Here is a 27185-nt window from a genome sequence, read left to right as displayed (position 1 = left end):
CCTCCCGGATGAGAGCTCAGGGCTTATATATGGCCCAATCTATGGGTAACGCTGTGACTTTACACACACGCGCACGCATACACACAACTTCTTGCCCACCAGAGTTGGAGTACCGGCTCGCAGTCCAGCGATGCTGAATATAGGGCGAGACCTGATCTCAGAGCACTGAATTGGCGGTTGAAAACGGTACCACTGCACCGTTGACCCGCGCGCGCGTGTGTGTGTGTGTGTGTGTGTGTGTGTGTGTGTGCGAGAGAGAGAGAGAGAGAGAGATAGAGAGAGAGAGAGAAAGAGAGAGAGCCTATGTGGTACGTTGAGCTTCAAACTCACCTCGTAAGTGCCTGGACCAGGGCTCGATTCCCAACGACTGCCATGAGTCCGGCTCTCCGAGCACGTGGGGGGAAAGGCGAAGGCCTCGGGATTGGAGCTAAGCGTCTCCTGGCGTAGGCTTCCCTACAGACTCGGTGTGTCAAGTTCTTTACTACGATGACACAAATTACGTTTATTCATTTATTTAATTGTTTACTTATTTATCCATTTATTGTATTTATTTTGTTTATTTATTTATTAATTCATTTATTCTATTCATTTATTAATTAATTTATTTATTTATTTATTTATTTTATTTATTTATCTATCTATTTACTCTAAAGTCCCGACGGAACCAGGCGAACAGACGGTTCCGACGGACACACTAAATCCGACGCGGGTCCTTAACGGAATCTGACAGAACCCGACGGAAGGAAATTCCCTACAAACAGACGGAATCTGACGTACGGTTCCTTTTGCAACATGAGACCTAACAAACAAACAAGAAAACAACGTAAAAAAAAAAATCTTATGCCCGAAATAGAAGCGAGGGGCCTGACAAGTTCCGATGACGTCACGGGCGTCTGATGACGTCACGGGCGTCTGATGACGTCACAGGCGTCTGCTGATGTTAGACGATTTTATTTAGCTCAAGAGTACCATGACTATGGAGGAATGAGGAATAAGCGCTTCGGCACAAGTTTGAAATCTCTTTACATTAACATCTTCGGAACCACAATTTTGCCCCCCCTCCCCCAGCCCCCGAAGGATAGAAGCGTTGGTGAAATGATTCCAGGCGACAGACGCACTCCAGCAGCATCTCGTCCAGGTGACAGTCTCTTGGGATTCCATTACGGCCACCGGCGCCAGGCGATTTTATTCAGCTGAGGTAACTCCTTTACAGACTCTTTTCCGTCCAATAAAAGACGATAATTTTATTCAGCCGGCATGGAATCACCCACCGGCAGCTGTCCGGCTTTCAGTCCTGTCCGCGCTCCCGACCGACTGGCCGTCTGGCTTCCAGTTTCTTCAGCTTCCCCGGCCGGCCAGTCCCTGTCCAGTCAGCTTTTCAATCAGGCATTTCCGGCCAGCCGGCCGGCATCATTCTTTCACGGTTTCCCGGCCAGCCGGCCTCCTTAAGTTTCATTCTTGCCTTTCTATCCAGCTCTCCCAGCCGGCCGGCCTTCATCGTTCCTTTAACGGTTCCCCGGCCAGCCGGCCTCCATACATTTCTAGAGTTTCTTTTCAATCTCCCCGGCCGGCCGGTCAGTCTTCAATTCTTTCTGTTTTGCTGGCCGGCCGACCTCCTTTCTTACAGGCTATGTCTTTCCAGCCATCCCAGCCAGCCCGTCGTTTTCTTCTGTTTTATTTTTATTTTTATTTTTTTTTCTTGGACAGACGTGCCTCCTTTTTAACTTATCTTCTGGCTTTTCTTTCCAACCTGTCCCGGCCGGCTGGCTCTTCCTTTATCAGCTTCGCTTCCCAGCCAGCCGGACTCCTGATCCTTTCTGTTGAACGTGCCCCCGACTCTCCAAGAGCCAGAGGAATCGGTGCAGACGGCGGCGGACCGAAGAGGACATTCGAGATGATCCGGCCACTCTAAGCCGGAGAAGGGGAGGGTCATTCCTGCATTTTATTTTTTCGTTCTTTCTCTTTTCTTTTTTCTTTATTTTTCTACTTTTTTCTCGTTCTTTTTTTCTTTTTCTCTTTTCCCTTTTCTTTTTTTTTCTTTCTTTTTTCAGTTTCCTTTGCTACCGCAAGGCGATTTTATTCAGCTTAAACAAAACCTCTTTAGGACAATTCAGGGTGTTATGGCCTATTTTGATTAACTCTGTGAAAGGAAAGATATTTCGATTTGGAGAGTATGGAGAAAGATAAGAGGCTGAGATTATGGCTCTGTGGGATACCAAGAGAATAACTGATCAGTCAGTAAATCACTGAATGAGTCAGTCAGCCATTTGGCGTTCGCTGCTGAACAAAGGCTTCCCCAGACTTTTTCATGAGTGGCACAATTATATCAACCTCAACATCATTCCTGTGAACTTGTCTATCTCGTCTTTTCACCTTCTGTCTGGTCTTCCTCTTCCACACTTTCCAGCTAGCGTCGTCCAGTCAGTAACACATTTGATCGATCTCCCAACCTCTCTTCTGACTACCTGACCTGGCCAATTCAACGTTCACACTTTTATCACCTCCATAATACACATCACTTTAGTTTGCTCTGTTACCCAATTTGCCCTCTCTCTTTCAATTGTTATCCCCAACACTGATCTTTAACATCGTCTCAACACAATCCAAGATACTCGATCTGAAACACTGCTTAACTACGTTACCAGCAAACTCTCGATTAACCAAGAATCCTATTCCATTGTATCTTTCCTTCTCTTCATCTCCGTAGAGGAACAAGTGGTGACTGTATTGTAACTACATCCTCCTCCCTTCGGACTTCGCTCAGTCACACGATATCCTAGTTGATGTTCCCCAGTTCTTCTACCTCTGATCTGTGGTCTTCTGCGGGGATTTCCACGTCGTACTTGTAGTTTTTTTTCGGCATTTTAATTTAAATATTCAGATCTGCCTAGACAGGGCTAAGTCACATTCGAGGGTACATTGCCTGTAAGCAATTACGAGAAAGGAGGCATTACTGAGAACATCCAAAACTGACCCGCTCACAAAGCGTAGATAGTGCTAGCTGGCAACTGATTTGTAGTGAGAAGTCTTTGGTGGCATGATCTTATAGATGAAGCTTACTTCCTTTGAAAAAGAAGTCTTTCCTTTGGTTGGGTAACACGTTTGTTTGAATAAATGTAAGGAATATTTTCGGAGCATTCACATATAAAAACGCTGCTGTTAACACCTAAGATATAAGAATCGGTACATACAACTGACAAGCTTACCACATACTGATAATCAAAGTTGAGAATCTAACTGAGATATCTAAATACTCGTGCTGTTATATGTCATCTGGGACAATGGGGTTCTATCCTTTTATACATGGATCTGAGGACGTGAAAATCATTGAAACAAGGACACTTGAAATTAGACAGTCGGAAAGGTTGCCCACCTTGTCCGTAGTCCTAAGAAACGCACAAATGTTCCTCCGAACCAAGAACATATAAGCTATCCCCATGAACCACAAATCATCGTCATCAATACGTCATGGCGATATCAGTAATTGCAAAGCTATGAATCAAGCCATGATTATGGGGAATAATCAATGTCCTACGCTTTCACGACGTAATGCAACATTAATAACAGTCCTCTTTAGTATGTTATAGAAAAGGCTGTGTTTATCACTATAGTCAAAATATTTCCAGATAAAATTACTGTATTAAAATTCAAACAAGGTTAACCCTTTAACTACAGAAAGGTTTACGGAAACTTGAGCAAAATAATCAAGCAAAGAAAGAGAGAGAGAGAGAGAGAGAGAGAGAGAGAGAGAGAGAGAGAGAGAGAGAGAGAGAGAGAGAGAGAGAGAGAGAGAGAGAGAGAGAGAGAGAGAGAGAGAGAGAGAGAGAGAGGGGGGGGAGGGAGGGAGATAGGGAGATAGGGAGAGAGGGGAGAGAGGGGGAGAGAGAGGGGGAAGGAGAGAGAGGGAGAGAGAGGGGAAGAGAGAGAGAGAGAGAGAGAGAGAGAGAGAGAGAGAGAGAGAGAGAGAGAGAGAGAGAGAGAGAGAGAGAGAGAGAGAGAGAGAGAGAGAGAGAGAGAGAATTAGGTGCCGCCCTTTACAAACGGAGACGACCAGAATGGGGTTAACACAGGTGGGTTTAACCCCTCCACTAGAAAGAGTCATGCGCATCAGAATGTGTGATTCACCATGGTCTTGGATCAAGTGTTGGATTCGTGATCGACAGCTATTTCCCTCCCGTAAGAGAGCTCAGAGCTCATATGTGACCGATCTCTGGGTAATGTTGTGACCTTACACGCACACCCACACCCAACTCCCCGCCAACGAGAGTTGGAGTAAAGACTCGCAGCGCAGCAATACTGAAATTATTTCAAATTGGGCGGGATTCGAACCCGGACAGCCGTGATGGCAGCAGGGAACTCTACCAACTGTGTGTGTGTGTGTGTGTGTGTGTGTGTGTGTGTGTGTGTGTGTGTGTGTGTGTGTGTGTGTGTGTGTGTGTGTGTGTGTGTGTGTGTGTGTGTGTGTGTGTGTGTGTGTGTGTGTTGATTTAAGTACGTGATGCATGTGTCTACAATGTCTATGGAAAGCAATTGCAGCCCAAAGTAGAGCATGGAATAAACCGACACCATTTCTATTTAATCTATCTATCTATTTACTAATTCTATTCTATTTCATTTTTCCTTTGGACAGAGCCAGATTATACAAAAGCTTAATTCACTTTCCCCTATGCCACTGCTGTGGTCACGCGTACATCGAGATGCGAAACAAAAGATGTCACAATCTGTTAGTAGCGCATAACAGTATTGCCATCACAAGTTCCGCGAATTAAGATTAACTTTCCCCAAGAGCTTTCAAAATGAACCCTTCCCTTCTCTAATGTACCGCTGCATTCCATTAAGGCAGTGCGTGTGTGTGCGTGCGTGCATGTTTGCGTGCATATGTGCGTGTGTGGGGGGGGCATTTATGTGAATCACTATGGTCTTGGATCACGTGTTGGACTCGTGATCGACATCTACTACCCTCCCGAATGAGAGCTCATGTATGACCGATCTATGGGTAATACTGTGACCTGACACACACACACCTCCAACTCCCCTCCCACGAGAGTTGGAGTAACGGCTCGCAACGCACCGATACTGAAATAATTTCAGACCTGGGCGGGATTCGCACTCGGACCGCTGTAGCGGCAGTTGCGAAAGCTACCACTGCGCCGTCAAGCCGTGTACATACACATATTTGTGCGTGTGCGAGTATGTAAGATAGATGGCAAATAGTCTAAGGCACGACATAGAAAGACGTTGCGACCCTCCTTCCCCTCCACCACGCCCCCCTCCACATCGCAACGTCATCGAGGCTACGAGCCTGTCAAAGCCAAACCAACAATGATGACACACACTATTGATTAATTCACAAACTTCCGTGTTGGTCTGCGATCGTAATGTCCCTTTCATGGCCTGAAACAAATATTGACAATGGGAGAAAAGTGATTTGACAAATGGGTCGGTAAAGTATGTACATTATTGTGTGTGTGTGTGTGTGTGTGTGTGTGTGTGTGTGTGTGTGTGTGTGTGTGTGTGTGTGTGTGTGTGTGTGTGTGTGTGTGTGTGTGTGCATATGTGTTTCTGTGTGCATATGTGTTTGTGTGTGCATTTGTGTTTGTGTGCGTACATGTGTTTGTGTGCGTACATGTGTTTGTGTGTGTACATGTGTTTGTGTGTGTACATGTGTTTGTGTGTGTACATGTGTTTGTGTGTGTACATGTGTTTGTGTGTGTACATGTGTTTGTGTGTGTCCATGTGTGTGTACATGTGTGTGTGTGTGTGTGTGTGTATTCATTCACTTGGTCTTTGGATCACGTGTTGGACTCGTGATCGACAGCTATTTCCCTCCTGGAAGAGAGCTCAGAGCTCGTAGGTCCGATCTATGGGTAATGCTATGACCTTGCACACACACACACACCCAACTCCCCGCCCACGAGAGTCAGAGTAACGACCCGAAGCGCAGCGGTACCGAAATAATTTCGGCCCTGGGCAGGATTCGAACCATGAGCTGCGGGCCACTATTCTGGCAGCTCAGCGCTCTACCAACTACGCCACCGAGTCACCATGTGTGTGTTCACCTCGGATCTGCTGCAGTCTCTGTCGAGACAGCCAGACACCACCCTACGGCAGTGAGCTCAGAGCTCATTATTTGCCGATCTCTGGGTAGGTCTGAGACCACTCACACACCACACACCGGGACAGCAAGGTCACAACTCCTTGACTAACGTCCCGTACCTACTCACTGCTAGGTGAACAGGGGTTACACGTGAAAGAGACAAACCCAACTTATCTCCGCCCGGCCGGGGAATCGAACCCCGGTTCTCTGGCTTGTGAGGCCAGTGCTTTACCAATCCGCCACCGAGTGAGTGTGTGTGTGTGTGTGTGTGTGTGTGTGTGTGTGTGTGTGTGTGTGTGTGTGTGTGTGTGTGTGTGTGTGTGTGTGTGTGTGTGTGTGTGTGTGTGTGTGTGTGTGTGATTACCTAGTATTATACGGGAAGGGGAGCTATGCTCGTCCCGTCTTCATATCTCGCAGCATCTTGTTTGTTCTTAACCTCTTGTATGGTGTTTGCACACACTTATGTTTCGTCCAATTTATTCCAGACATCTACCACTCTGTCTGTGTGTGTGTGTGTGTGTGTGTGTGTGTGTGTGTGTGTGTGTGTGTGTGTGTGTGTGTGTGTGTGTGTGTGTGTGTGTGTGTGTGTGTGTGTGTGTGTACGCGCGCGCGCGCGCGTATCTGATCCGTAAGTAATCTCAGCTTCGGGAAATAAAATCGAATTAACACTCACCCCAGGGGCGCTTGGTGTAAGGGACTTCACTTGAAGTGGTATATGCCTGCTCGAGTATTTTATGTTTTGTGTCATACAAAGCCGCTTTCACAACCTCACTGATAATGTATTTACAAGTAAGATGATATATGTACTATAGTCTGTAGGTTCCATTAAACGTGAAAAGTTATGCGGAAAGTGAGTAAATATTAGTCTTTTACATGCCATTTATTTAAGATGTCAAATGACATTTTCAACAGCATGCTAAAGGTAAATACTAAAGGTAAATAACAACTCGATGAAAGATTCACAATGAAAATAAATCCTGCCCAAAATGTCAAATCGAAACAGACTGTAGCCGTCCATCTCTGTCAATTGCATTCTAAACGTTTGCGTTGTAATTGGTACTTACCTTAGTATCGTCTAAGTTCCTCGTTGGTGGATGAAAAGTAACTTCATAATGTCTCATTGGGTCTGTAGAACACTTAGAATTAATTCTTCATCGATAACTAAGTATTTGAACACTTCACAAGATAGTTACCGGAAATTTAGATGGTCTGGTACTCCATGTTACCGTGTAGTTGCACGTGTGGCTATTGCCTCGAATGTGTTGTTTTTGTTGTCGACAGTGTTGCCACTTTTGTAGAGGCGAATTCCCACAGATTAATTTTCCCCACAGATTTCCACAAACTGAAATTAAAATCCCACAAAAATTCCCACAAAATGTAATACAGCATTATTTCATATAAATTTATTATTGATGAAGAAAATTAAACATTTTTCCTTACAAAAAAAGCAGTTACTTAATATTTAACAACTATATAAACTTAAAAACTAGGTCTTTCCATTATGACTGTTCTGTAGACAGCCTGCAGCTACAGTAGGCCAACCAAAACTTTGCAATACAAACATTATAATGACAATAATTAGATTTATGGTTACCTACAGTCTCAGTTTCTTACTGCATTAAATCAAGATTAATGACATTCTCCTCCTCCTCCTCCTCCTCTCTAGAACCTTTAGCACCGAAATTTCTTATCATGTCATCAGTGGGCTGAAAGTTTACACACGACTGATAATAATGAACCAACCCATACCTTATCTGCAACAATGCCTCTACCGACCTAACCTTTAGACGATTTCTCAGTTTCGAGTGAACAACATTCATTTGAGAGAAAATTCTTTCTACTGAGGCATTTGAAAATGGAAGGGACAATAATGCCAGTACGAGGCCTGAAATGTTTGGGAACATTTTTTGTCCTGCAGAATTTTCCCTTTCATTTACCTCAGTCCAAAAACTTACTACATTACCCAAGCAACTTTTAGGGCACTGCTGAAGACACATTGAACTCCATTCATTTTCAAGACCATCTAGATCCTCAAAGGTAGACCGATACCTAGCACCAATCAGAGCAACAGGGTCTTTAATATGCGATGTGGCAATGGAAGGATGGAAATTTTTCAACATCATAAGTATCTCAACATTATCAGGTAAGCGCATCTGAACTTGTTTTATGAGTTCAACCACAAACTCTTTACGCCGCTCTTTGATATAGTGAACTTGAGCTACAGTTAAAGAACAAGCAGATGCATATGTGGTGAACTCATATCCAAAGTTCATTGCCTCACATGGCACAACATGATCCAGAAATTTAAGTTTGGGTAGGTTTTCATCAGAACATTTTGACAAGTGCTTTCCATTTACTACAATGTTCATTAGATTACGATACATTGCAATGAGATCCTGTGTTACTTTTGTGACATCTGCAGTTTGCGACTGGAAAATCTTATTAACACTATTTCTTTCAGAGTTTTTCTGACAAACAACAAATACAATTTATTCTGGTCATCTCTGTATGCATCAGACAGGGTTTTCGCTGTGTAACAACGTTCTTTGGAAGCACTCAGGTCAAAATGAAGCTTTAGAGCCTCCCACTGATCGATAATTATACTAAACGAGTGATGGAGTCAGATGGACGCGTCCAGGACGCGTAAGTTATGAAACGGACCTAACTATGATCCACCCCATTCCCAGCTTACCCATATTGTGTACCACAGAATTAGTTCCAGTATTTAAAACTGACTGATTCAAACAATACTTTTTCAAATTCTCTTATTTATGGAGAATCTTAGTTATTTGTCTGACTAATTGTTGATCCCATAGAATTTCCCACAAGTTGTATGGATTCCCACAAAAAAAATCCACAAATTAAGAACAAAATTGGTCTCCCCACAAACAGTCCCACGTCAGATCATTTGTCCCACAGATCTGTGGGAAAATCCCACAAAGTGGCAACAGTGCTTTGTTGTTTTTGTTGTTGATCCAGCAACTTTATCTTACTGTGTCCGGTTTGTAAGGTTTGATTTAGCTGACCATCTACAGTTGTTTTTATGTAAAAATACGTGTTGAAAAAAAATGCGGTGAATATTTATAAATACTATTGACAAGGTAAAAAACCTTTTAGACCAGTAATTGAATTATTAATCATCAGCCTTCCTTCGCGGGAGTTCAATTGAACGCTACTCGACCATAACAAGAGGAAAATGCCCTTTTCAAGGTATTCGTTTGACGAACATAATAGATTGATATTCTCCTTCTTATATAGAAAAAATGAAAAATGAAAAAAATCAGCAAAGGGGAATGAACAGTTACCGACCACAGGCGCGTCATAGCCAGCGCTATATCGGCATTGCACATCCGAACGAAGAGGTAAGTTGCATTATACCGGTTGGCGTAATTGTTCACAAAAGATAACTTGAGATTGTGGAAATGAATATATACTAAATTAATTACATGCCTCCTTGCATCATTTCCTGGTTTGTTTGAGTTCTATAAATAAGTAAAATGTCAAAGGTTAGTCTCTAGAGAGTCTAGATAATCCGGACTTTGATCACAAATATCGTCAACAATTATATCTTCCCCCTGACCCCACACACGATTACCTAGTCACTAGTGAGTAGGAATAATAGCTAGTCTATGTTCCTTCCCCGGCTCCTCTTTTTGTAAGAACGTGCTATTTAAAGTTAGTATCCCCCCTACTCTGAACTACTGAAGAGGACTGCAGTCGAAATAATTATGTATAATTCTCGTTTCCATTTTTTTCTTCTGCTCCGACTGTGGTATTAGCTTTGATATATATATAAATATATATACATACATATATTTATATATATGTATAAATACGTATATGTTCGTAAAGAGCTGGAGTCCAGGAGCCATGTTATCGGAAAATTTCAAAACACTGGACTCAGAGTAACAGAATTTATTAACCGACGTTTCGAACCCTGTCCGGGGTTCGTCCTCAGGGTTATACATAGTAAGCAAAAGGATTCAGTTATATAGTGTACCGATGTTCACTGGGACAGGTCCCACCGGATTGAACAAAGTTGAACAAAATCAAAACCTATTCCGAATGACAAAAGGAAATTAATTTCAAATTTGTATAAAGCGTCACCCAAATGAAAAGAATTGACAAAAACCACATATCCCATGTCATAATAAACGGAACAATACAAATTCTGAATGACACCCAGAAATTAATAACAGGGTAAGTACAAAGTGTCGACAAATGGAACCACCGAAAATAAAATTAAAATGTTTTTGTTTTTGTTTTTGTTTTATCTTATAGTTTGATTTGTACTGATAAGGACATACAGGACAGTTAGAGCGGTGACAGACGACCCGTGTAGTGCTTTTATGTCTGGTCTGTGACATTTGATATTTTTCTTTTTGCCCTTTTAATTCTATTTTCGGTGGTTCCATTTGTTGACACTTTGTACTTACTCTGTTATTAATTTCTGGGTGTCGTTCAGAATTTGTATTGTTCCGTTTATTATGACATGGGATATGTGGTTTTTGTCAATTCTTTTCATTTGGGTGACGCTTTATACAAATTTGAAATTAATTTCCTTTTGTCATTCGGAATAGGTTTTGATTTTGTTCAACTTTGTTCAATCCGGTGGGACCTGTCCCAGAGAACATCGGTACACTATATAACTGAATCCTTTTGCTTACTATGTATAACCCTGAGGACGAACCCCGGACAGGGTTCGAAACGTCGGTAATAAATTCTGTTACTCTGAGTCCAGTGTTTTGAAATTTTCCGATATATATATATATATATATATATATATATATATATATATATATATATATATACATATACACGTATATATACATATACACATATATATACATATATATGTGTACATACATATATAAACATGCTTACTTGCTTATAGAAGTCCGTCGCAGACGACGATGACCTCACTCCATGTCTTGATTGATGGTAGATGAGTAGAGATGTGTCAATGTTTTGGTGATTTCATTCGAATTCGGTTGGTGGCTTATTATGGTTAGTGGACTTTTTGATGGCTAATTAGTCAAATTTTGGACTTGCAGATACGACCACAAATGTTACAAGGGAAGTGTCCTTCTGCATTTTGTGGAGCATGACGCCGAAGACGTCGTTGTTCTGCAGTCCTGTTTATATTGGTGGTCAGTTGTTCACTTCCTTGGTGGCAGATGTTACGCCAACCTTGTCTGTTGGAGGCCAGGTCTTCAAGATTTGAAGGAGTGATAGCGCATTTTTTCAAAATAGTTTTCATGTGATCTTTATGTCTTTTTTTCGGGGTTTTCCTACTCTGCGAGTACCTTCAGCTAATTCGTTATAAAGTATCTTGCGGAGGAGTCTGTCTGCAGGCATTCGGATGGTGTGACCCAACCATCTAAGTTGACGCTGAGATATAATAGTTTCAATTGGGTCAATGCGTGCTCTGCTACGAATTTCTGTGTGTGGAACTCTATGCCACCACTTCACACCCAGTATACGTTGGAGGCAGTTGGTGTGAAAAGCCTCCAGTTTTTTCAGGTGACGTCGGTACAGCACCCATGACTCGCTTCCGCACAACAGTATGGATAGGAAGACCGCTTTATATACAGAGATCATGGTGGTGATAGTGAGGTCTCTGTTCATGAAAACCCTGTGAGATAGCCTCCCAAAAGATGCAGAAGCTAGTCCGATCCGCCGTTGCACTTCACTTGTGAGATCATTTGTGCTACTTAGGACAGATCCCAGGTAAGTGAACTCTTCTACGTTTCTAAGAGGCTGGTTGTTAATAAGGAATTCGTTTTCTGAACATTAATGGCTAGTCCTGATCGTGAATAGGCTTCAGCTACAGCATTGGTAGTTCGTTGTAGCCCATTTGGGGAAGAGCTAACAAAAGCTGTGTCATCCGCATATTGCAATTCATGTATTGCCTCCGCGGTGACAAGTGTCTTGGATTGCAATCTACGTATGTTAAATAGACTGCCATCTAAACGGTAAGAGATGTGGACGCCATCTGCAGGGTAGATGTTCTGCTTAGCAATTGTCATGACTGCTGCCACAGATTGAAAAGGATGGGCGCAATGACACATCCCTGCTTTACGCCAGTTCCTACAAAAAACGGATCTGATATTGAGCCTGAGTTTATTACTCTGGCCACTGATCCATCGTGGAAGGATCTAAGTACTGCCAGGAAGGTAGGGGGGCAGCCAAATTTTCTCAGTATTTCCCAGAGCAGGGTTCGGTTGACAGTGTCAAATGCTTTGGCTAGATCAACAAAGATCATGTGGAGAACTTGTCGTTGTTCAATGGCCTTTTCTTGGATTTGTCTAGCAACAAACACCATGTATACAGTGCTTCTTTCTTTTCTGAAGCCACTCTGTGATTCTGGTAGAACCTCTTCAGCAATGTGATCGAGGAGCCTGAAGAGAAGAATCCTGGTACACCTTGCTAAATGTTACAAGGAGGGAGATGCCTCTGCTGTTGCCACACACAGCCCTGTCGCCTTTCTTCTTGAATATGCTAATAATGTTGGCGTCTTTCCATTGTTGTGGACAGCAATTAGAGGTCCAGACTTTCTGGCAGATGTTGTGCAGGCAGTCAGTAATAGCACGCCCACCGCATTTGAGAATTTCTGCAGGGATGCCATCTGGACCAGCTGCCTTGTTGTTTTTAAGGCTTGTTACTGCTTTATGCTCTTCCCAGCGAGTGGGCATGTTGTTTAATTCTGGTAGTGAGGGAGTGTCTGGGAGAGTGTCAAACACAGTGAGGTCTGTGGGATTGTCCATGTTTAGGAGGTGTTGGTAATGCTCGGCCCATCGGTCCAGTATTTCTTTTTTGTCTATAATAAGTCTATATATATATCAAAGCTAATACCACAGTCGGAGCAGAAAAAATGGAAACGAGAAGTATACATAGTTATTTCGACTATATATATATATATATATATATATATATATATATATACATATGTAGCCAAGCCCTTTCTTACTTAATTATTGTATATATTTATTGTATATGTATCTCCTTTAATGTATATGTCATACTTCTTTATTATACATGAGTACTTAATATCAACATATATCTATTGTAAATGTTTTGTATAAGTAAGCCTATGTAGTCATTACAATATAAGTGTCCTATACATAATTATATAACCGAATATATATATACGTCATTAGGCGTACGCTAAACGCGTATGCGTCTATGCCAATTGTACACGTCGTAGAATTAAGGAACTAAATATATGTTACCCTTAACCATTTTGCATGCATATTCATCATTATATGTAATTGTTCTCTTGTTGCTGTATATTTCTATGTATATACCTAGATATGTTAGTATGTATTATTTTGCCCAATCTTTTTCTCGCCTAGCAACAATGTAACAGAAAGTAGGCCACGGGCGCGTCTTAATGCCCAGCTAGGCCCCCCAAGCATTCGCTTGTGACAGATCACTTCCTGTCTTACTTGTGTGTAGATCTCCGCAATAAACTTCTACCAAAATACTGCGTGTTTGGCACTTACCACACACACACATACATTTGTGTATGTGTATGTGCATGTGCATGTGTGTGTATGCCCGCGTTTGTGCGGGGTGCCATGTCTTTTGGCGGATCGTAGTGCTTCCTCATATGACTCCAGATCTGATAATCCTGGATCGTACTCGTCTTCGAGTTTGGTGTACATTGTAGTCTGATGATGACGAAGGGTGAGCTTGGTAGATGTTTATGGATTTGGCTGAGCCTGAGCAATCTGTATATATACCTTCTAGGCGGCGCCATCTTCACTTACTGCAGTGATGAGCAATCTTTTCAAGCACGCTTGTCAAAATCGGCCAATTTTCGATACAAAAATGTTCTCACGTCCCAACCGAAATTGCTGGGATCTTATTACTAGTAATATCTACATATGAATTTACCGACTCAGCTACGGTCTTTGGTAAAATTCTTCTCTTTTTACTACTCTATCTCTGCATTTAATGATCTTTCCATTCCTGTTTTTCAAAAATATAATCTGGAGGTGGAGGTAGAATGTAGATTGAGAGAAGCAAAAAAATGCCTCGGGCGATAAAAAAAAATGTAATGAAAAATAGATATTTGGAAATGGATGCTAAGAGATTATATAAAGGGGTTATTGTGCCGACAGCACTGTATGGGGCAGAAACATGGAATATAGGAGAGGAAGAGATTAAATGCGTTTCAAATGAATGTCTGAGAAGTATGGTAGGGGTTAGGAGTGAGAAACGAGGTGGAGGAGAGCGTGGGTGGAAAAGGAGTTGGGAGGTAGGGGTGATGAAAGAGTATTGCGATAGTCTGAACACATGGAGAGAGTGATCGAAAAAAGATTAGTAAAAGTGTGGAAAGCAGAGTTAAATGAGTGAACATGAGTGGGTGACCGAGGATGAGATGGAAGGATGGGGGTAAAAGAGGCATTGAGAAAGAGGGGGATGTCTGTCGAGGAAAGAAGGGAGAAGTCGGAGGATAAGGGTGAGTGGAGAATGGTTCTATATGGATGATGATGTGATACATCGAAGGGAGTGGTTATGTTGAATGATATTTTGACACAGCCCAAAGGGATTTCTCCCAGTCTTCTCCCGGCCTTGCTATGGATGTGCAGTGTCTTGCTGCATTGCTTCTGTCCCAGAGCAATGGGCAAGATACAAGGATGACCCGTCATCCAGGAGGAACCAAGAAAAAAGGGAAGGAGGTGGGGGTGATGAATGGGAGTGGAGCGGGTGGGTATGAAATGGGTGGGCGTGAAATTATGCCTTTTAGCCTTGGCTACCTCCCTTGTAAGAGGGTAAAAAACCCTTGGTATATGTATAATTTGCTGCTTCCCTGAAGTTAGTCTGCGATCAGCTCTTAATACATACATATACCAAGGCTTTTTCCCCCTTATAAGGGAGGTAGCCAAAAAGGAAAAGGCATAAAATAATTCCCACCCATTCCATCCCTGAATACACTCAACACCCCTCTCTTTTATCTTAGCACCTCCTGGATGACGGGTCATCCCTGCACCTTGTCCACTGCCCTGGGTCAGAAGCAGTGTCGCAAGACACAGCACATCCACAGCAAGGCCGCTTCATTAAATCGGCGACCCCCCCCCCTCTCCGTCCCTCCCATATAAAGGAGAAGACGGGGAGAAATCGCTTCGGACTGCGTCAAATTTTGCTCACACATACTACCTCACCCCCATCCCCCCACCCATTCCACCTCATGCATCACATCATCCATATACAACCATTCTCCATTCACCCCTGTCTTCTGTCCTCTCCCGTCCTTCCTCAACAGACATACCCCTCTTCCCCAAAGCCCCCCTCACCCCATCCATCCACCTCATCCTAGGACGTCCCCTCATGTTCACTCCCTCCACATCTGCCTTCCATTCCTCTTTTACTAGTCTTTCTTCACTCGTTCTTTCCATGTGTCCAAACCACCCTAATACTCTTTCATCAACCCTATCTCCTAACTCCCTTTCCACCCCCGTACTCCTCACCTCTCATTCTATCTAGCCTAGTAACCCCCATCATACTTCTCAGACACCTCATCTCAAACACATTCAAACTCCTTCTCTCTTCCTCTCTTATGTTCCACGTTTCTGCCCCATACAGTGCTGTTGGCACAATCACTCCCTCATACAGTCTCCCCTTAGCATCCATTCCCAAATGTCTATTCCTCATTACACTTTTTAATCCACCAAGGCATTTACTCGCTTCTCTCAATTTACATTCTACCTCCACCTTCACTCCACCTTTTCCTGCCACATTTGCACCCAAGTATCTAAAACTGTCCACTTCCTCCAGTCGCTCTCCCTTAATGATCACTTCCAGTCTACTGCCACTTTCACCCCTTGTACATCTCATCACCTTACTTTTACCCACATTTATCTTTAGCTTTCTTCTATCACTCACTCTCCCAAACTCTGTCACCAACTTCCTCAATCCCTCCTCCGATCCTACCACAAGCGCAGTGTCGTCCGCAAACAACAGCTGGCTCACCTCCTACTTTTCTCCATTTTCTTTAACCATCTCCAATCTCTGACCCACTACCCTTGCATTTACCTCTCGCACTACCCCATCCATGTATAAGTTGAACAGCCAGGGCGACATAACGCATCCTTGACGAAGTCCCACCTTTACCTCAAACCACTCACTCTCTCCAATTCTAAACCTGACACATGCTCTACTACTCTCATAAAAACTCTTGACAGCTCCTAGAAGCTTTCCTCCTATCCCGTATATCCGAAAAACCTCCCACAGTACCTTTCTGTCTACCCTGTCATAAGCCTTTTCCAGATCCATAAAGGCCCAAAAAACATCCTTCCCCTTTCCTATAGCTTTCTCACATATCTGTCTTACCACAAAGATCTGATCTACACAACCTCTACCCGTCCTAAATCCACACTGTTCCTCACCAATTACTCCCTCTCTTCCTCTCCTAATCCTCTCAATCAAGATCCTCCCATAAGCCTTCCCAACTACACTTAACAAGCTAATCCCTCTGAAACTACTATATTCACACTTGTCCCCTTTTCCCTTGTAAAGTGGAACTATACAGGCACTCCTCCAGTCCTCCGCAACTCTACCCTTTCTCCAGCAAACATTAAATAACCTCACCAGCCAGTCCATCACTGTACCTCCTTTTTTTAGACATTCTGCATGGCATCCATCCACACCAGGTGCCTTACCTGCTTTCATCATAACAACTACCTTCACTTCATCCTTCCTTATGTCTCCTTCATTTTCCTCACTCATCACGGTCATTTTCTTGCATTTCCCACTGCAGCTATCTTTCCCTCCCTATCCTCCTTCACATTTAGCGACTCCATAAAATATTCTGCCCATCTTCCCCTTACTGCCTTCTCTTCCATTATCATCTCTCCATCTACACCTTTTACCTTTTCTTCTCTACTTGATTCGCCTCCTCTTCCTCTCTTGATTTCTTTCCAAAACATCTTTTTATTACTTTCAAAATTTTCTGTCATACTCTTATCCCATTTCACATCTGCTCTCCTCTTTGCCTCCTTTACCTTTTGCTTTACTTCTCTTTTCTTTTCTTTGTACCTCTCATACGACTCCCTCGTCCTATTTTGTAACCAATCTGTGAAAGCTCGCTTCTTCTCTTCTATAACCTTTTGTTTCCTCATCCCACCATTCACTACCCTTTCTTCTATTTCCTCCTGTCCTTCTTGTTCCACACACCATCTTTGCACACTTAGTGACTCCCTCCTTGAACCATCCCCATTCCTCCTCCACACCTAGCTCTACTCTATCCTTCAGCTTCTTGTACTCCTCCTCCTTTTCATTTAAAGAGTTCACTCTAAGCACCTCCCTACCTTTTGTCCCTTTCCTCTTTCTCCATCTATCCTCCACACTCAACTTACCTTCCACCAAAAAATGATCTGATATTCCCCCACCCTCTCCCCTTAGCACATGTACATCCTTAACTCTTCCTATCATAATCCTATTTACCACTACATAGTCCATTAACGCTCTATCTACCACCCTCCCCCATGTGGACTTATGCTTGACTTTCTTCCAAAACACTTTTACCTTTCCAAACAGCTTCCTCTATTTCATCCATGTTTCTTCTTTTCTCTGATCTGTATTTTCTTCTACTCTATTTCACCTCTCCTTTTTTTTAATTTGCTTAGTCCTTTTTCTTTTAATTAGGTTATTTATAGTTTTGGAGCGTTTGTTTTCAGTTTTTTGTACTCCCTACTTTCTCTGCCGATTCCCTAATAATATTCACAACTAGTTTATTTCTTTTGGCTCTAGAATTGAATTTTGCTGTGCAACCTACAATTCTATAGTCATTACCCATATTTACTTTATTCATCACCTTGACAGTGCTAATGATCTTATCTCCTAATATAAAGTCTTTATCCTTTGTTGTTCCATTTGGACTTTTCCAGGTCCTTTTACAATCTACACTCTTTTGGAAGAAAGTATTCATTCTCGTATTATAATTCTCTGCAAAATTTACCAACATCTTGCTTCTGTCATTTCTCTCACCTAGGCTACTCCCAACTTCCCAATGCACAGATTATCTCCCATCTTCTTCCCCACTTTAGCATTCAAGTCACCTATTTATTACCAACATGAATTATTTTTTTTATTGATCCATTACCATCTTGATCAGGGGTTGGGTTCACTGCCCAAGATCTCCAAATTTTTCTTCTGTCTTTACACATATGGAGATCTCATAATCAGCAACTGCTCCCCTCCTACTTTCAACCAGTCATGTACTAACAGCCCCTTACTATTAGAACGACAGTCCAAATTTCCTTCACAGATAGATCCATGTTAAGACCCAACGTCTGTTTCCAGCTACTGCAGGGCCACAGGTTTCCGATCAGTGAAACTGAAGGTGGCAATTATTAGTGTTACAACTAAATCATTTAAGCTCTCCTCCATTACCAATTCATGCAAAATCAGAAAATTGTACACATTTCTGTAAAAAGATGATTGTGTACAGTTCAAAAACTTTTCAACTGGATCATACAGTACTTCGGGGTAATCACAAAAATTCAATTGCTTTTTCCTTTTATTTTGTTACCTTTGTCTACTACAAAGACAGCATGCACTGTACAACCGGTGTTGACCTTGTAAACTAGTTTGTGCAGTGACCTAAAAGATGGGTATATACCCTCACTTTTGAACCAGACAATAACCAAGTTCTTAGTCTTGCAGGCACGGAACCATATGTTGTGCTCCACTTAGCAAACAACAGGTCTAACCCCACTAAAACTTGGACTCTTGCATTGAAGGCATTGCTTGTTGTGACGTGCAGCAACAGAAGTTGTGTATGCAAACAGGTGCCTTGACACTGTCAATTGACCTGTGCAGTTACCATATATTTACATTCCCATTAATCCCAGACTCGCTATCCAAGTACAGTACTACCTCTCACTAACGGACGTTAATTAGCTGCGTTTGCAGTGTTTTCACTGTTTTTGGTGTCTTTGGTGCTGTGCAATCACTATGCCACCCAAAAACCACTCCAAATCAAAAGATTTTTCACATCAACGGACACTGTTAACCCCCTTTTAGTCCATTAATGAGAGGTAGTACTGTATATCTATGTGTAGCTACTAATATGTGCACATATACAGATTTGAGTTTCTAGTATCACAAAATATTGTGAAATGAATTCTGGATAACTTATTTTAAATAAATAGACATATTTTAAATATACAATGTACAAATGACGTGTCATGTATTATATACTATCTTGTGTGACATTTATCAATGCCGACCTGTTCTGCCTGTGCAGTGCAACAAAACACAGAACAAAGAACTAATCCAAGATGTCATGTAAGCACATATATGATGTTTGGGGTGAAAAAGGAGCATGTGTTGGGGTGGGGGGAGGGGGATGAAGACCAAGAGTGAACTTATGCTCAATGTATACACCTCATGGCCACACTAGTAATTAGGAATTGTTTTGTCATTATTACAACATGTTCACCATGTGAACTTTCGTACACATTTGGTATAGAGTTTATGCTTCTACGAAACAAATCAGCTCTTCTACCTATACATCAATTCTTTGGAGAGTTCAAATCTTTGGTTTCTCATTCTTCAGCATTATAGTAACTTTGTTCAAGGATTATGAACAGCAGAAGTGTTAGGAAATAACCAAATTATTCTACATCTACACTTCAGACCACCTGGTATTCTAGACTGTAGATAGGAATGCATTAATGTGTGTGGAAACAGAACTTGCTCCTTCTTCCATGATGAACGACTCATGATTTCCATCTACTTGGACTACTGAAAGGCGACCTGTCACAACCTGTAAATATCAAAGATAAAAATGAATATCCTCACCTATCTTGTACATATACTCAGAAGCCAATTCTATAACTAAATAATCACCCATTACCCAAGTTCCTAATTACCTTGTCAAGCCCATAACTTTTTCCAAGATGGAGTGTATGTGTATTGTTGGTGGCTTTAATTAGCAAGGCTGGTCCTGTCCATCGCCGCCCTGATGCCTCAACATCTGCGTAATCCAGTCCTAACTGCAACCGCCCCACAAATTGTCGTGCTGCCTCAAGAATCTGCAAATAAAGTTCAAGTTAACCCCAAACAAGGCTACTATATATTGAACAGACACTTCGTAAAAAAAAAAAAAATAATAAATAAAAAAAAATATAAACAAATAAAATAATAAAATAAAAGTTTCTTTCTTACTTCATTCTATCTAATATCTAAGTTACTTGTAATATTCAACAATATATTTTTGCATTTTTTACATAAACCTTAGAAATATATGAACGTTAAAAATAATGTTTACCTGCTGTCTGGTATTGTCCAATTCTGCACAACCAGCTTTCCTCCTTGCCATTTCTACCATTTCTGCAACATGATTCACCCGTTCTTTCCAATCACCCAATGCCATAAGAGCTGTTCTCAAGACAGCGTATTCACTCGAAAAGAATTGGAGGGCGAAGGTAATAAGGGCATTGGTTTGTTCCTCAACACTTGTATATTTTTCTATTTCATCATCATTCTTGGCAGATGTTAATTTACCCTTGCGGTTGCGGTAAGTATCTACTACTCCTGCTACGTAGGAATGTGAACCATCCAAGAAGATAAGAGATTTTGGAGGGCGATCGAGAGCTTGAAGTTGTAGAGCAATTTCAAAAGCTACAGTGGCACCAAACGAGTAACCAGCAATATGAAGGGGGCCCTCTGGGTGAATTTGCAGGATTTCCTGTTGAAACAAGATATTGAGATTAACTTTTAGGTCAATCAACTTTACGTACATATATATATACCAAAGGCTTTTTCCCCCTTACACAGGGGGTAGCCAAAGAGAAAAAGTCATAGAAACCTCTCCCACCCATTCCATCCCCTACATACTCCATTCCCCTCCACCCTCCCTCTCATCTTGGCACCTCCTGGATGACGGGTCATCCCTGCATCCTGTCCACTGCCCTGGGTCAGAAGCAGTGTTGCAAGACACAGCACATCCACAGCAAGGCCACTTCATTAATTCAGTGACCCCTACTCTCCGTCCCCTCATGCATCTTAACTATCTTATAATGCAAGTAATGATAATTCCACTTTCCACTGGGCACTATATCTGACTTTCTATTCTTATATACCTCTTCACCCTCTGAAGAATGCCACTGGCTTTACCAATTTCATTCTATCTTAAGCCACACCACTTGTAACCAGGGGAAACCTCTACAATCTAAAGGGTTTAAAACTAAACTCCAGAATCAATGAGAGGCACCTTCACAGTGAATATTAAGGAGCAGAGGATCACCTCCCTACCATCCATTTCCAAAATATAAACAAATCCTTCAACAAGGTCCATAGACACATACATACATACATATACCAAGGCTTTTTCCCCTTTACAAGGGGGGTAGCCAAAAAGAAAAGGCATAAAATCATTCCCACCCATTCCATCCCTGAATACACTCCTCACCCCTCCACCCTCCCTCTTATCTTAGCACCTCCCTCTTATCTCAGCACCATAGACACATGCCATTCAAAAAGATCATCTAAACATCAGGAACAAAAATACTGTACTATAGAATCCTGCTGGGTGCAATGCTTTCACCATCACTGTTCATCTCTTCAAGTGATCTCTCAACTCCAGAACCAGAACTAAACACCAATGTTCTCTTGTATGCAGATGACCTAACAATAACCCAGCACAGTAAATGCAAAACAGTAGCAAAGAACACCCAAGCCTACTTAAGCAAGAACAATGGCTAAAAAATAAACTACAAGCTTCACCCCAAAAGTAAACAGTAACATTACTCAAGACAACCATGAATAGAAAAAAATCACCCCATGGTAAAATTGAACAGCCAAGTCCATCCTGGATAAAAATTCTATGCCTCACATTTGATACTTGCACAACTTTGAGCCTACTCATCAAAGACCCGACAGCAAAAATCAACAAGGAAACAAACCTAATATCCATCGCAAGCACAGACTCTGGAGAACAAAAACTAATAACGATCTACAAGCAATTCTCAATAACCACACTTGACAATGTCAACACAGTACAGTTCCCAATTATCTGCAAGACGAATTTACAAACTTTACAGAATGGAGCACTAAGAGTAATAACAGTATACACTAAAACCACCCCTGTTGGATACCTGCATACAGAAACTAAAATCCTATCACATGAAAATGATAGGAACACTATTCTTCATCAAAAGCCTTTACACAACACACCTTTCACATGTTTTGGAGCATCACTAACAAAATTCAATTAACAAAACCTGCAGCATACTTCAAACATCTATAGCAATCTACCTGTATCATATAAAATGACCACCTAAAATACACATGCACCCAGATCACTAACCAGGCCTTTCAAGACAGCCTGCCATACTCCTTACTCAAACAACCCCCACAACACTTAAGCCTCCCCCTCCCCCAAAAGAAAGAAAGAAAAAATCAAATCAAATCAAATCCTGCACATGTTGAGAATCAATACTTGGACATGATAAAAAAAATATTGGTTACATTGATAAGGCCTAGATTAGAGTATGCAGCGACATTGTGGTCCCCCAGTACCAAAAAGAATATAAAGAAAATAGAAAGAATCCAAAGAGCAGCTACAAAAATGGCACCTGCACTTGCAAACCTATCATACGAGGAGAGATTGGCTAAACTGGAGTTACCAACACTGGAGCAAAGAAGAGAGAGAGGTGACCTATTGACCATCTACAGAATCATGAGAGGCACAGAGGTACTCGATAGAGAGAACTTACTTAACTGGGACAAAAGAAACACAAGAGGACATGGAAAGAAAATAAAAAAACATAGCTATAGAAGAGAACTGAAGAAAAACAGTTTTCCTCAGAGTTTTGGACACTTGGAACAAACTGAACAATGAAACAGTATGCGCAAAAACCATTCATGAGTTTAAAAACAAACTAGACACTGCAAGATACAAAGGCAGGACATCACGAGCATAGCTCCCCTTCCCACAAAATACAACTAGGCAAATACAACTAGGTAAATAAATACACTGACATGACTGCCAGTGTGTCACATGGTAGAAAGCATATTAATTCTTGCTTCACAATTTGCAAAGTGGATATAAACCTTTATTCAAGACTGATTACAGTACTTCTACTTGTATAATGCTAATATGGTACCTTCAATTCGTTCAATACTTGCCTTTATAAGACTTCGGGCTAGTTCTGGAATGCTAGAATAGGTGACATCACCAGGATACTGAAGAGCAAAGACAGGGAGACCTATATCAGCTGCCACTTCTTTCAGGCACACTCCCATGCCTTGAATTGGAGAAGCCACAAAGAGAGGAGTGGTAGATGATGTAACCTCGTTAAGTTTCGCTATTGTTTTGGTTGTGATGAGAGGCAAGGTGAGCCAAGGGTAATCAATGTTGGTAGGGGGCATAGGACTGCCCACTCTACTAGACCCTGAAGACCTTCCCTTTTCTGAAAAAAGAAATACACATATCTTGAGGTTTCAATTGTATTGGCTATCATACTACACAAAATCAAGAAAGAATCTTGGAAAGGCAAAAGCATATCCCAGCACTATACTAGCAAAATGGGTTCTAAAAATGTTACTACACCTTACCATCAACACTACTTCCATCCGACAATTCCTTTGTATCGTACAACTTTTCGATGGCACCCAGAGTTAGCTGTCTTACTTCACTTGGATTCAGGACAACATCTGCCTCACGTTCAAGGGTCTGCTTTACTTCAACACTCATTAGAGAGTCCAGACCAAGATCACCTAAGGTGACATCTTTACGAACTGTACTAAGATCCTTGACACCTGTAAACAAAACAACACATTATAATATTGTGTATTTTTCTGTTACTGCAATGCAAAATATATCCAGCATTTTGTATATACCAAGCATTTACAAATGCAAGTAATAAAATCTTGTTATACCACATCAACTCAATCACAAGCATCAGCTAATTAATCCATTGCCTTAGTTATCTTAGAGAAAAAAAAAATAAATAAAATAAAATAAATAAATAAACAAACAAACAAAATAAATAAATCACAAACGCACACTCCAGGGAGCCAGCCATGGCCATTAGTTTAACCCAAAAGTCACTCTGTGAAAGATTTTGTGTTGCTGTTTGAAGGGGCGGGTGTAGGACAGTGTAGTACGAAGTACTCTATTTACCCAATTGTAATAGACAAGGAAACTATACTCATGGGGTTCCATTTCTTTAATATCATATGTAGTTTTCAATTTGCTTATGTCTTTGCTTAAGACCAATAAATTTAAATTTATTTGAAAGGGGTGATGCATCTTCCTAAAAAATGCTGCATTTTTCTGTACTTACTTGTACACCCACCCACTCATTCAACCACTCGCTTAGTATTGGTTTCCTTGGTAATATCAATCTATCAAACTATATTGACCTATTTATTATAAACGCAAAGTAAAAAAAATCAAATTCAAAATTGATGAAACTTGAAACCAACAAATTATTAATCATTCAACCCACTGACCCAGATCTTTGTCTGGAGACCCACAGTTCCCAGGTAAACAACAACAGCCACCAGACTGCCTTAAAAGCCAGTGTTCAGATATGTCTAGAGTGGGACAGAATCCTTTGAGATGATTGTATCTGGTGCAATTTCTGTGGCCAGGCCTATTCTGTGCTGGTACTGTCAGTGCTGGATGAACTGAATGCAGTTGTGCTAGTGTGGTTCTTGCTTCTCTTGAAAGGGATTTTTTGCTGGTGTGTCAATTTGATCATCAGTAGAGTGTGATTGTCTTGAGCTTGCTTTGTACATACATATACCAAGGCTTTTTCCCCCTTACAAGGGAGGTAGCCAAAAAGGGAAAGGCATAAAAACACTCCCACCCATTTCATCCCTACATACACTCCACACCCCTCCCACCCTCCCTCTCATCTGAGCACCTCCTGGATGACGGGTCATCCCTGCACCCTGCCCACCGCCCTGGGTCAGAAGCAGTGTCGCAAGACACAGCACATCCACAGCAAGGCCGCTTCATTTAATCGGCGACCCCCCCTCTCCGTCCCCCTTTGCATATAAGGAGAGGACGGGGAGAAAACCCTTCGGGCTGCGTCAAAATTTACTCACACATACTACCCCACCCCCCTGCCCATTCCTCCTCTTGCAATCACATCATCATCCATATACAACCATTCTCCACTCACCTCTGTCTTCCGTCCTCTCCCTTCCTTCCTCAACAGACATTCCCCTCTTCCCCAAAGCCCCCTTCACCCCATCCATCCACCTCATCCTAGGACGTCCCCTCATGTTCACTCCCTCCACATCGGCCTTCCATACCTCTTTTACTAGTCTTTCTTCACTCATTCTTTCCATGTGTCCAAACCATCCTAATATTCTTTCATCAACCCTATCTCCCAGCTCCTTTTTCACCCCTGTTCTCCTCCTCACCTCCTCATTTCTCACTCTATCCAGCCTAGTAACCCCCACCATACTTCTCAGACACCTCATCTCAAACACATTCAAACTCCTTCTCTCTTCTTCTCTTATGTTCCACGTTTCTGCTCCATACAGTGCTGTTGGCACAATCAGTGTAAACATATTTCTGTATAACTGCCTTGCATGATACAAGTGGCAGGTTTCTGTAACTGTTTCAGTAGTATACTGCTGATGTAGTTTTGTAATCACAATTTTATCAAACATTTGTAAATGCATGTATTCCCAATTACAGGTTTTGACTGAAAACATACCAAGAATATTGGCAACAGCAGCTACAAGAGAGGCTGAGGAAGATGAATCAGACTTTCTGTGTCTAGCAGCAAAGCAGCATGAAGACACGACTGGAGCATTTTGCTGCAGGAGAACATCCATTGTTGCCAAGATGGATCGCAGGGATTGTGGTAGAGTCCCTCCAACCTTGAATGGATAAACACAAGTAAATAATTTATACACAAAAACATCTGACTAAACAGACAAGCTTTACAATTCTTTGTACATCTGCATTATCTAGTCATTCCACTGAATAACCATTGACTGCATTAACTAATTTGAAAATGGGGTTAAATATTCAACCACCACTACTCACGAAAAATGTTAGCTTACCGAGAATATGTATCCTCATTTTTATGAATTCTGTTTCCCTTACGACCAAAGGGTAAAGTATCTCCCAGCCCAAAACTCTTACACAAATCCAAATCTCCATTTACAATCCCCTACAATTTACCTGACATAGCAATATACAGTTATTCAAGCCTTGATCTCCAGGTTCCATTTTAAATGTACATCAGCAAATATTCACACATGGGTTACATACATGAAAAAGTATTTATACCCATGATTGTCATTAAACTTACCTCAACATCACCCATGGTATCTGCTAGAACACCTACATCTCCTACTGCACCCCACTGTATGGCAATGCCTGGCAATCCTTGTGCTCTACGTTCCTCTGCAACTCGCTCGCACTCCGAATTGGCCCATCCATAGTTGCTTTGACCTAAAGTGTATTAGCAGTTATATATATTTGTACACACATCACTAGTTTCACAAACTATTCCAATACTCCATGAATTCAACCAAAGTTAGAAAGGACCTCAAAATTTCTCACCTGCATTTCCTCTGCCACATGAAACACTACTGAAGGCAACCCACATATGGAGGTCTGGGCAAAGACTGCGAGAGGCCAAATCTAAACTCTTGGCTCCCTCCCCCTTCACTCCTATCACACTTTTGAAGGTTGCTGGGGTTTGATTCTCAAGTAGAGCATCACGAAGAACCTGCAAGGATTATTTTATGTGAAATGTTTCGAGTCCCAAATTTTACTAATAATTCTTGTTCAACATACCAAATCACAGTCAGGATTATCATAACCTGTGTGCTGCAGGTATACAGAGATACTACCAGTCTAAATAAACTTTGAAATTAGACTTAGAAAACTACTTACCATAGCAAGGTGGAAAATGCCACCCACTGGACCATCTTTCATTGCCTCTTTCAAGAGCTCCTTTGCACCTTTGACATCAGAAGCATCTTGGCGAAGAACACTCACTTTTACTCCCATTTCTCTCCATCGTCGCACACACAAGGCCTTTGAGAAAAAGTAAATACAAGAAAGGATTTAAAAACATTTCCCATTTTGATATCAAAT

General features: G+C 41.7%; 1 protein-coding gene across 1 annotated transcript in view; it reads right to left on the bottom strand.

The window, feature by feature from the left end:
• Positions 1-18610: 18610 nt before the first annotated feature.
• LOC143029840 (fatty acid synthase-like) overlaps positions 18611-27185 on the bottom strand; it is a 36031-nt gene continuing 27456 nt past the window's right edge. The window contains exons 31-39 of the mRNA XM_076192937.1: positions 26982-27125; positions 26646-26814; positions 26392-26534; positions 25789-25954; positions 23669-23872; positions 23240-23523; positions 20379-20798; positions 19981-20142; positions 18611-19874 (exon numbers count right to left, since the gene is read on the bottom strand). Coding sequence (XP_076049052.1) covers positions 19758-19874; positions 19981-20142; positions 20379-20798; positions 23240-23523; positions 23669-23872; positions 25789-25954; positions 26392-26534; positions 26646-26814; positions 26982-27125 — 1809 coding nt within the window. The 3' untranslated portion in view covers positions 18611-19757. The remainder of the gene's footprint in view (positions 19875-19980; positions 20143-20378; positions 20799-23239; positions 23524-23668; positions 23873-25788; positions 25955-26391; positions 26535-26645; positions 26815-26981; positions 27126-27185) is intronic.

This window comes from Oratosquilla oratoria, chromosome 11 (genome assembly GCF_046742065.1).
Source record: "Oratosquilla oratoria isolate Oo_2021 chromosome 11, ASM4674206v1, whole genome shotgun sequence".
NCBI lineage: Eukaryota > Metazoa > Arthropoda > Malacostraca > Stomatopoda > Squillidae > Oratosquilla > Oratosquilla oratoria.
The sequence above is the reverse complement of the archived record's forward strand: the minus strand, read 5'-3'. Positions and strand labels throughout refer to the sequence as shown.